The sequence below is a fragment of the Rana temporaria genome, chromosome 4 (genome assembly GCF_905171775.1).
Source record: "Rana temporaria chromosome 4, aRanTem1.1, whole genome shotgun sequence".
Lineage (NCBI taxonomy): Eukaryota > Metazoa > Chordata > Amphibia > Anura > Ranidae > Rana > Rana temporaria.
In genome coordinates this window covers 228,999,346-229,011,263 of record NC_053492.1, presented here as the reverse complement: position 1 = coordinate 229,011,263, position 11,918 = coordinate 228,999,346, and the positions used below count along the sequence as shown (strand labels likewise).

The window sequence follows — 11,918 nt, the reverse complement described above, 5'->3', positions numbered from 1 at the left end:
TCACGTTATGTATTCTTAGTGATACACCGTTGACAAAGCAGATACAATTAGTGAAACTGGAGAGGCTACTATTGCTAGCAATCATTTTCCCCCTGTACAAATCATTAGTAAGACCTCATCTATAATATGCAGTTCAGTTTTGGGCTCCAGTTCACAAAGGACATCGGGGAACTGGAGAAAGTGCAGAGAAGGGCAACCAAACTGATAAGAGGCATGGAGGAGCTCAGCTATGAGGAAAGATTAGAGGAACTGAATTTATTCACTCTTGAGAAGAGGAGATTAAGGGGAGATACGATCAACATTTATAAATACATAAGTGGTCCATATAATGAACTTGGTGTAGAGTTATTTACCTTAAAGGAGTTGTAAAGGAAAAAAATGTTTTTGCTGAAATGACTGTTTACAGGGTATAGAGACATAATAGTTAACTGATTCCTTTAAAAAATTATTAAAAATAGATAAAAATCAATAATATAATGTACCTGTAGTTTCAATTTTGTTTATGCATCTAGTTTCATGCATCTGTAAAGTACAGAGACACAGAGCCAATATAGGGCAGTGATGGTTTGTAAAACGAAAGTGATTGGTTCTGAGGGGTTTAAGACACACAGTAATCACACCTCCTTGATTAGTGCCACAGAGAGAAAGCTCCCATGCCTTTTTTCATCAGGAAACAGACTGTTCAGAACAGAGAAGGATTACAGCAACATCATAGCAAAAACAAACAATGATGACATGAAAACAGGACTGCAGTAAGGTAAAGGAAGCTATTTAGATAAAGAAATAATTCCTTTAGTGACCCTTTAAGATAATCACAGAGGAGAAGGGGCACTCTACATCTTGGGGAAAAAGATATTTAAAGTATTACTAAAATCAGGATCCTGCATTCACTATATTTAGTCTCCCTCAGTAGTAGTACACAGAACGTGGAAATGCAGTTATTTTAGTAACCATAACCTGCTAAATACCTTTTCTCATCAGCAGTATATAGCAGTCTTGTAACTTCTATTAGTTTCATTCTCCTCTGACTGTCCTATGAGGTTGCATGACCCCTGACCCTCTGTCTGGCCCTATACTAATCACATGCACCCTCAAAAAAAAAAAACTCTCTAGCAATACACACTAAACTGAGCATGTGCAGAGTGACTCCTAGGGCTCTTTACTATCAGGACATGGATTGGGGACTGTGGAAAAATGGGAAAAAACTGAGAAGAAAGGCTCAAACAGCCTTTTTACACAATGTGGAGGATTAGCCCCTTAGGTTCCACAGTGGGTATAACAAGCATGCTTTACTGCATATACAGACAGATTTTACTGTTGTGGGTTTAGTAACACTTTAATCTCTAAATACGGAAAGACCTCTTCACAGTAAGAACTGAAAATAGACTCCCTCGAGAGCTGGTTCTGGTCTGCTCAATAGATTGCTTTGAAAAAGGCCTGGATTTTTTCCTAAATGCACTTAATATAACTGAATACTAATATTTAGAGGTAAAAATGATCCAGGGAATATCTTATTGCCTGTTGGAGGCAAACTGATAATGCTTTATGCGGGAGGTTTTTTTTTGCCTTTCTCTTGATCAACTGAGGCTATAGGATTGTATATATTGAGGTTTTCTAATTGTGTGTGTGTGTTTTTTTTTTATGTTGGTTGAACTGGATGGAATTTTGTATTTTTATTCAACCAGTTTAACTATGTAACTAGGGGCCAGATCACAGCGGAGATACGACGGTGATCTTAGATACTCCGTCGTTATCTCTCAGAGTATCTATGCGACTGATTCATAGAATCAGTTACACATACACCTAAGATCCGACAGGTATAATTGTTTTACACTGTCGGATCTTAGGATGCAGTACCGCGGCCGCCGCTGGGGGGAGTTTGCGTCATAAACCAGCGTCGGGTATGCAAATTAGGAGTTACGGCGATCCACGACGGTTTTTCGCGTTCACTACGTCGCCGCTAGTCTAGTTTCCCGTCGAAAAGTTAGTCGTCGTTTGGGTGCCCTAACTTTACACAGCACACGTATGTGCTGTATAAAGTATGGCCGCCGTTCCCGCGTTCGAAATTTGAAAATTCACGTTGTTTGCGTAAGACGTCCGGGAATACGGAAGTACGCTACGCACGGCGCCGTTCAAAAAAATGACGTCACTTCGCGCAAAGCACGGCGAGAATTTCGAAACGGAGCATGTGCAGTAGGTCCGGCGTGGAGCGCGCCTAATTTAAATGGCACACGCCCCTTTAAATTACGCGGGCTTACGCCGGAAACCGCCAGCGTAGGTTTTCATTGCAAGTGCTTTGTGAATCAGGCACTTGCGATGAAAACTTGCGGCGGTGTAACGTATCTACGATACGTTACGCCGCCGCAGTTCTACGTGAATCTGGCCCCAAGTAACTAGCTGGTATATTTTTGTGTTTTTGCAATTTATTAAAGATAAGTTTTACAAGAGAAACCAGAAGCTATTCCTTCTCTACTGCTCCTTATGCTGGAGTTCATCAAAGGCTATAACACGCACCTTAAAACGCTTCGACAGAATGGCACGAGCAGGCAGATTGGCATTCCCCTATTCTGCCTAGTGACACTATTACTGATGGCTGTTCTCCGTGATCTGGAATGGTCATTAGTGACGTTTCACGTGTAGCCACGCCCCCTTAGAGTAATAATCACTCCCTAGGGAACACTTAACCCTGAGAGCGCCACCTAGTGGTTAACCCCTTCACTGCCCATGTCATTTTCACAGTAATCAGTGCATTTTTATAGCACTGATCGCTGTAAAAATGACAATGGTCCCAAAAATGTGTCAAAAGTGTCCGATGTGTCCGCCATAATGTCGCAGTCATGATAAAAATTGCTGATCGCCGCCATTACTAGTAAAATAATAATAAAAATGCCATAAAACTATCCCCTATTTTTTAGATGCTTTAACTTTTGTGCAAAACGATCAATAAATCGCTTATTGCAATATTTTTTAACCAAAAATAGGTAGTAGAATACGTATCGGCCTAAATTGAGGGAAAAAAACGTTTTTTTATATATCTTTTGGGGATATTTATTATTGTCGCTCTTTTTTTGTTTAAAACGCAAAAAAAAAAAAATTGCAAAGGTGATCAAATACCACCAAAAGAAAGCTCTATTTGTGGGAAAAAAAGGACGTCAATTTTGTTTGGGAGCCACGTCGCACGACCGTGCAATTGTCAGTTAAAGCGACGCAGTGCCGAATCACAAAAAGTGGCCTGGTCTTTGACCAGCGTAATGGTCCAGGGCTGAGGCGGTTAAGAGTAATTTTAGACAACAAGTGAAACCAGTCAGTTAGCTATAAATGCTCTTCAACATCTTCTTCACACAATTTATCATAATTGTAATTCTCTGTAATTCTCTGCAGCAAGAATTCACACAAAACCTCACAGGTTCCCTGGGGGTTTAATGTTTTCTGTGATACGCATCTTTTTTTTCTCTGTTTCCTGCATCAATTACATTTTAAACTTCCAAAATGAGTTTGAACCTAACTGGAGGCTGTGAGAACCTTCTTAGTATTTACATTCTGTTACACAAGGCTTTATAGATGCAAAAAAAGGCAACAAACCTGCAGTGGGTGAGAAGCTCCCCTGCATTACGTGCTAGGGTTTCGTTGCACACATTTGCAAATATATGTGGAATCCGCAGTGCCCTCCATCAAGGCTCCTCTGTATACTGCGGTCCGAACTCTATTCATTTTGAGAGTCTCCAAGTTGGAGCATATATAGCAAGGGATAAATGAAGGGCAGGTTTGCCTGGAGAGAGCCCACTCCTCCAAAGGAAAAGGGACACATTGGACTCCCAGCAACAGCACAATTTGTCTGTTTGTGAAGTGTGTTGCCCTTCCATGTGCACCTTATTACAAAGGAAGATATCGACATTCAAAGTGGAAAATATGTCACCAGCACACCAGGGATCTCCAAAACAGGTACAAAGCTTTATTCAGCGATCACGTCATATTTACAGAAGCAACATTTTGGAGCCTCTCAGAACCCTTTCACCAGGCATAGGTTCCTGAAAAAATCAAATAGCTAACAAGTTTTAGGCTTAGGTTCACACTATTGCCGCAATGCGGCTCACAACAGGGGTCCGGTGCGTCCCCATTCACAACGCACAGGACCTCTGCGCAAATTCGCAGCGGAGATGTGTGAACCAGCTCCATAGAGAGCCAGTCACAATCTCCTACCGTGCTAATTGGATGCGGAGAAGCCTACATACAATTTGCATAGGTGTGAACCCAGCCTCACAGAAATAAGAGTGACTTGATCCTAACTTATCCCTGCATTAGAATACAGTTATATAGGTATCCTGTTTTAGTAGTCTTTTTTCCTGTTTAGTGTTTTTTCATACTGACTACAAAAAGAGTACTGGACAAGGGGGATTTAGGAATTTACCTGAGCTGTCAGCTACCTTTCACTAGAAACCTGACCTAAAATATTTCTAAGAAACATCAGCGCAAGTGTCTCCACCAGAGGGCACGGCTGTATTGAAGCAGCAAGCAAGTAGGGTTGTTAGCGCAGTGTCTCCACTAGATGGTGCGTCTGTAAAAAAGTGCTAAGACTCCAGAGTCTAGTCAGAGACTAGAGAGCAGAGCTGCACGATTAATCGCGGAGAGAATCGCGATCTCGATTCTCCCCGCGGGATGGCCCGCGATTCTTATGTGTCACCGCCATTCCACGTAACCAGCGTGGAACGCAAATGCCGCCGATATCGGAACAGACGTCAGCAGCCTGGGCTTCTCTCACAGTTCAATACAACTCTAGTGTGTATCCATGCGCCACCGAGTGGTTGCCGGCGGTACTGCTTCTGATGTATTTATCTTTCTCACAGTTCTGTACAATTGTGTGTATCCATGCGCCACCCAGTGGTTGCCGGCGGTAATGCTTCTGATGTATAAAAAACAGACCAGTGATATGTCTATATTGTTAAAGACCATATAACTCCTATGAAAAAAGCAGAATCAAAGTTTGATTCTGCTTTTTTCAAAGGAGTTATATGGTCTTTAACATTATAGACATATCACTGGTCTGTTTTTTATATATTTGTATTTTCAAATAAATCACATGCGTATTTATTGTGGGGGGGGGGGGGGTTCTGGCAATCAATTTTTGAGAATCGTGAGAGAATCGTGATCTTTAGTCTAAGCAAAAGAATCGCGATTCTCATTTTGACCAGAATTGTGCAGCTCTACTAGAGAGAACGTCTGCATCGAAGCTGTAAGCAAGTAATATTAGCACAGTATTTCCACTAGAGGGCGCGTCTGTATGGAAGTAGTATTAGCACAGTGACTTTACTAGAGGGCATGGCTGTATTGAAGCAGCAAGCAAGTAGTGTGAGCGCAGTGTCTCCACTAGAGGGCGTGCCTGTATAGAAGTGGTGTGAGCGCAGTGTCTCCACTAGAGGGCGTGCCTGTATAGAAGTAGTATTAGCGCAGTGTCTCCACTAGAGGGCGTGCCTGTATAGAAGTAGCGTGAGCGCAGTGTCTCCACTAGAGGGCGTGCCTGTATAGAAGTAGCGTGAGCACAGTGTCTCCACTAGAGGGCGTGCCTGTATAGAAGTAGCGTGAGCGCAGTGTCTCCACTAGAAGTCATGCCTGTATAGAAGCAGTGTGAGCGCAGTGTCTCCACTAGAGGGCGTGCCTGTATAGAAGTAGCGTGAGCGCAGTGTCTCCACTAGAGGGCGTGCCTGTATAGAAGTAGCGTGAGCGCAGTGTCTCCACTAGAAGTCATGCCTGTATAGAAGCAGTGTGAGCGCAGTGTCTCCACTAGAGGGCGTGCCTGTATAGAAGTAGCGTGAGCGCAGTGTCTCCACTAGAGGGCGTGCCTGTATAGAAGTAGCGTGAGCGCAGTGTCTCCACTAGAAGTCATGCCTGTATAGAAGCAGTGTGAGCGCAGTGTCTCCACTAGAGGGCGTGCCTGTATAGAAGTAGTGTGAGCGCAGTGTCTCCACTAGAGGGCGTGCCTGTATAGAAGTAGTGTGAGCGCAGTGTCGCCACTAGAAGTCATGCCTGTATAGAAGCAGTGTGAGCGCAGTGTCTCCACTAGAGGGCGTGCCTGTATAGAAGAAGTGGTGTGAGCGCAGTGTCTCCACTAAAGGGCGTGCCTGTATAGAAGAAGTGGTGTGAGTGCAGTGTCTCCACTAGAGGGCGTGCCTGTATAGAAGTAGCGCACTGAGCGCAGTGTCTCCACTAGAAGAAAGAGCCTAGATTCCGGAAAATACACGGCGGTGGTTTGCTGTACAGCTCGGTTCTATTGGTAGGGGTCGCCCTGTCGCCATAGTGAAGCATGAAGCTGTGTGAGGAGGAAGTATACCGGAAGAAGGCGCACACAGGAGGGAAGGGAAGGGAAGGGCTCCTCACACTCTGGGAGGAGTCTGCGGTGTGTGACTCAGGGATGGGACTTCCTAGCACGGGACCCGGCTAATTCTTGGTTGTACACAGCGCTCACAGTCCACCATGAGGAGCTGGGGAAGTGACAGCGAGGAGGAGGACCGGAGCCCTCTGCTGGCTGAGCAGGATGCGGTCCATGGCAATATCCAGAATGCCCCCCATGATAAAGGTACCGACCTATAGAACAGACAGCTGTGTCCAGCACTACAACGGCAGTGTATACAGCCATAGGGGGAGGAGCCGGCTGGCTGATCATGTGACCGCTCGTTCCATCACAAAGCGCTAACACCTGTACAGGAAGAGCTGAGATCTCACATCCCTCTGTAGTCACTCACTGTCTGTTTATTACAGCCACTTACCGATTATAGTGCTGTCATTTTACACACTGCTCTACGTATTGTACAGTCACATCAGTAAGCCCCCCAAGGAGCTTACAATCTAAGGTCCCCTACTCTCACATACACACAGTAGGGTCAGTTTAGACATGAACCAGCTAGTGTGGAAGGAAAACCCACAACTACCTACCTGGTGTTTGTATGTTCTCCCAGTGCTTGTGTCCTGTATGGAGTGTGTACATTTGTTTTATGTGTTCAAATCCTAGTCCTAATCTAGATGTCATTGTACTGGGCCAATCATCTGTGGCCGGACATTACCAGCCCCACAGTCACAAGTATAATATAACCATGGATACCATGCAGGACAAGGAATGCCTGGCCCAGTACTGTGACATCTTCCTGGCAAGGCTGGGAACCAAACACACCTGAGCTCTTCCCTAATGTGTATATATCTATATACACAGGTTATATAGTGTTCCCAGTGCATGTTGGTCATATAACTTAACCGGCTGCCAAACGATGTCCTGGGCTTTCAGTGGGGATATCTGAATGATGCTTGCACCTGCAGGCATCATTCAGCTATAATTTTTTAATTATTTTCCCCCCGGCGATTCCCTTTAGCCCTGGTTCACACTGGGTACAATTTGAGATGCGATTTGACATGTCAAATCGCATCTCAAATCGGCGGCAATTGTCGGCAATGGCACTGTCCTAATCAGTGCGACGCCGCATCTGCGATTTCAAAAAGTATTTACATTAAATTGCGGCCGAAATCGCGGTAAAATCGCGCATTTTACCGCGATTTTGAATTCGCAGCAGTGTGAACCTAGGCTTACCGTAAGAACAATCAAAGCGGCTGTTCAGACGCTTAATCGTTCTTACAGGCAGTGAGAGGGGACGTCGCCTTCCGGTGCTTCTTCTGGGTTGCCCGTATGATCAACGAACCAGAGAAGGAATCCACCGCCGGCGGAAGTTAGTCATAGAGATTTCCAAGGGACAGATGGTCCCCGACAATCTGACACTCGGAGGCCCGGGCGGAAGTAAACAAAGCCCGGGACTCGGCAGAAAAGGCTGGGATCGTGAATTTTTTGTTAACCTCTTGACCACTGGGCACTTAAACCCCCTTCCTGACCAGACCAATTTTCAGCTTTCGGTGCTCTCACAATTTGAATGACAATTACTCCGTCATACAACATTGTACCCATTTGAAATTTGTGTCCTTTTTTTCACACAAATAGAGCTTTCTTTTGGTGGTATTAGATCACCTCTGGGTTTTTTATTTTTTGCGCTATAAAAGAAAAACGACCGAAAATTCTGTAAAAAACAAAAAAAAAAAACTTGTTTCTGTCATATTCGCAGGTTATTTCTCACACACAGCATATGCATACCACGAATGACACCCCAAAACACATTCTGCTATTCCTCCCGAGTATGGCGATACCCCATGTGTGCAACTTTTACACGGCGTGGCCACATACAGAGGCCCAACATGCAGGGAGCGCCATCAGGCGTTCTGGAGCACCCAGGCCAATTCTGACATTTCTCTCCTACATGGAAAAATCACAATTTATTTGCTAGAAAATTACATAGAACCCCAAAACATTATATATGCGGCGTATTTGGGTATGGCGGAGTATTTGGGTATGGCGGAGTATTTGGGTATGGCGGAGTATTTGGGTATGGCGGAGTATTTGGGTATGGCGGAGTATTTGGGTATGGCGGAGTATTGGGGTATGGCGGAGTATTGGGGTATGGCGGAGTATTGGGGTATGGCGGAGTATTGGGGTATGGCGGAGTATTGGGGTATGGCGGAGTATTGGGGTATGGCGGAGTATTGGGGTATGGCGGAGTATTGGGGTATGGCGGAGTATTTGGGTATGGCGGAGTATTTGGGTATGGCGGAGTATTGGGGTATGGCGGAGTATTTGGGCATGGCAGAGTATTTGGGCATGGCAGAGTATTTGGGCATGGCAGAGTATTTTGGCATGGCAGAGTATTTGGGCATGGCAGAGTATTTGGGCATGGCAGAGTATTTGGGCATGGCAGAGTATTGTGCAGGGAGGGATGGCTGGATCTGTGACTGCAGTTGTCACAGATCCAGCCACAGCACTGCTGACACCCCGCGCTCCCCCCCCCCCTCTCTCCTCTCCTCTCGCACTGTACCGAACGGTACAGAGAGGAGAGGGAGGAACCGGCGTCATCAAATGACGCCGGTTTGTTTACAAGTGATCGCTCCGTCATTTGACGGAGCGATCACGTGGTAAACAGCCGCGATTCGCGGCAATTTACCGTGATCCGTGATGCGCCGGGTCTTCTAGACCCGGCGAGCACGGACACTTCCGCGAGCGCGCCCCAGGGGACGCGCAAACGCGGAAGTGCACGAGGACGTCCCAGGGACGTCCTGTCACAGTAACTCGACCGCGCTGTAGCAGTATTTTTGCTATAGCGCGGTCGGCAAGAGGTTAATGTCAGCCTTTCCTTCCTTCTTGTAGACCCCACATCTCTTCATAAAGAGGACCTGTCACACACCATTACAAGGATGTTTGAATTCCTTGTAAGACCCCTTTCACACTGAGCCGCCCATAGCGTCAGCAGTAAAACACTGCTATTTTTACCGCCGACGCTATGGGCGGATTTGTGGCACATTTCGGCCACTAGCGGGGGCGCATTTAACCCCCGCTAGCGGCAGAGAAAGGGGTAAGGCCGGGTTCACACCTATGCGAATAGCATATAAAAGGGGGGGAGTGTAATGGCGCTTGCCAGTGGAAAACTAAAATATGATAAATATCAAATACCGCACAGCAACGTATGGATATTGACCAAAGAATCCAGTAAAATATGTTCCACTCCTGGTTTCCTCAGAGACCCTTCACAACATCCACAACTAGGATGTGAAGGGAGGAAATGGTGAGATTAATGAAATATCTTGAAGACTGAACTGACAATGGGTCATAAGCTGTTATAAAGATTTCAATACATAATAAACTCCAGTGCCTTCACCGAATATAAAAAATGTGATAACAGTGAATAATAATGATCATAAAATATCCGGAAAAACCTGGATGTGTTTAAAAATCACAAAAATGTGCAACAAAAATTGTGCAAAGTGAATACAGATAATGATAATGGCCCAGATTCAGGTAGATCCGCGCAATATTTGCGTGGGCAAAGAGCAAAGATTTTTCTCTGCGCCCACGCAAATATTTCGATTTGCCCGCGATTCACGGAGCAGTAGCTCTGTAAATTGCGCGGGCGCTATGCTAATTAGCCCTGCGTAAGGGCGCCTAATGTAAATGATCCCGCCGGGGGCGGGAATCATTTAAATTAGGCGCGCTCACGCGCCGAGCGAACAGCGCATGCTCCGTCGGGAAACTTTCCCGACGTGCATTGCGGCAGATGACGTCGCAAGGACGTCATTTGCTTCTAAGTGAACGTGAATGGCGTCCAGCGCCATTCACGAATCACTTACGTAAACGACGTGAAATTTAAATTTCACGAGCGGGAAGGGCGGCTATACTTTAGCATTGGCTGCTCCTACTATGAGTAGGAGCAGCCTTACGCTAAAGTCGCCGTACGGAAACTCCGTACCTTGCGTGCGCAGGGCCCGCGCAACTTTTGTGAATCGGTGGTAGTATGCAATTTGCATACTATACGCCGATCACAATGGCCGTGCCCCCTAGCGGCCAACGCAAGAATGCAGCCTGAGATATGAAGGCATAAGGAGGCTTATGTCTGTCATATCCTAGGCTGCAGTCCGCGTAGCGATGTTCCTGAATCGGGGGCATTCGTTACGCGGGAGCAAAACAGCTATTGCGCCGCGCAACCGCTTCTTGAATCTGGGCCACTGTTCAAGCATAAATAAATAAAAATTTGAATAAATAATGATGTTCAAGGTAAGTTCCAGCGCTTGATAAACTGTGATAAATAAATAAATTAATAATGTTCAGGTAGATAATAGTGTTCAAAGGAAATTCCAGCGCTTAAAAATTAAAAAGTGCAAAAAAATGTGTACAAGTATATAGTTAATAAGGTGCTTGATTTCTCCCAAAGAGTGCAAAAGTGCTTTAAACCGAAGATGGTACTGCAATCCACCGCACGATCCTCCAGTGTAGCTGTGCAGACCCCAGACAAAGGAATTGTTAGCCTCTCACCTCAAAACAGGTTAAACCAGCCTGTTAGATGTGGGTAAAACCCAGCAGCAATAGGAATCCTGGGACAGCTCAGATTGCTCCAATCCTCCTCCACTCCTTCATCCAAGACACTGATGTGAAATCCCTGATGAGTACGGGATAACTTTGCATCTCATTTTTATAAGGGTCCCTTCACACAGGCGGGATCCATACCAGTCACCAAGGAATACGTGATGTCATATTCTTCCTCTGTGGATGCTGCACTTTCTTGTCTTAACCACTTTAGACCCGGACCAATATGCAGGTAAAGGACCAGGCGCCTTTTTGCGATTTGGCACTGCGTCGCTTTAACTGACAATTGCACGGTTGTGCGACGTGGCTCCCAAACAAAATTGGCGTCCTTTTTTTTCCCACAAATAGAGCTTTCGTGAGCTCTGTTTTGGTAGTGGCTGCTGCTTTTATAGTTCATTATTGTTATTTTATAATACTTGGTGTAGTTGCCCATGGTTAGTCTGGTTTTGCGCATTAGTTCCCCCCTTTATACCTATGCGAATAGACTGCGGCTTAAACCGCATCCAATTCGCAGAACATTTCAAAATACATTGTTTTCAACAAGGCTGGTTCACATATGTGCGATGCATTCGCACTGCGCATTGCCGGAAAACCGTGTGCATTTTTTAGGCATTGCGGTGCGGTTCAGGTGCAAATTCAGTCCCATTATCTTCTATGGGTACTCTGCTGAATCGCAGATGTGTTCATTTCTCTTCAGGATTTGTCTCATTCAGCTCAATACACTTCCCCCCCTCTCCCAGGTCTCCAAATTCGCAGGTAATCTGCAGCTAAAACGCAATGGATCTGCTGAGCACTTCTCTTATCTCTCTGCAGAGATAAGAGAGCTGAAATTCGCACCGCACAAGTGTGATTACGGCCTTAAACCGCCCGCAATGCGCTGCTGAAGCAGCGCATTGCAGGCGGTATAGCCACGCTGTCCAATTGATTTCAATGGGCATTAGCGGTGGAGGAGCGGTATACACACCGCTCCAAAGATGCG

The 11,918-nt window shown here is 45.6% G+C and overlaps 1 protein-coding gene across 1 annotated transcript in view; it reads left to right on the top strand.

Annotated features, from left to right (window-relative positions):
* The first annotated feature begins 6,131 nt into the window (after positions 1–6,131).
* Positions 6,132–11,918, top strand: part of SLC17A5 (solute carrier family 17 member 5) — a 101,865-nt gene continuing 96,078 nt past the window's right edge. The window contains exon 1 of the mRNA XM_040349958.1: positions 6,132–6,571. Within this exon, the coding sequence (XP_040205892.1) occupies positions 6,469–6,571 (103 nt within the window). The 5' untranslated portion in view covers positions 6,132–6,468. The remainder of the gene's footprint in view (positions 6,572–11,918) is intronic.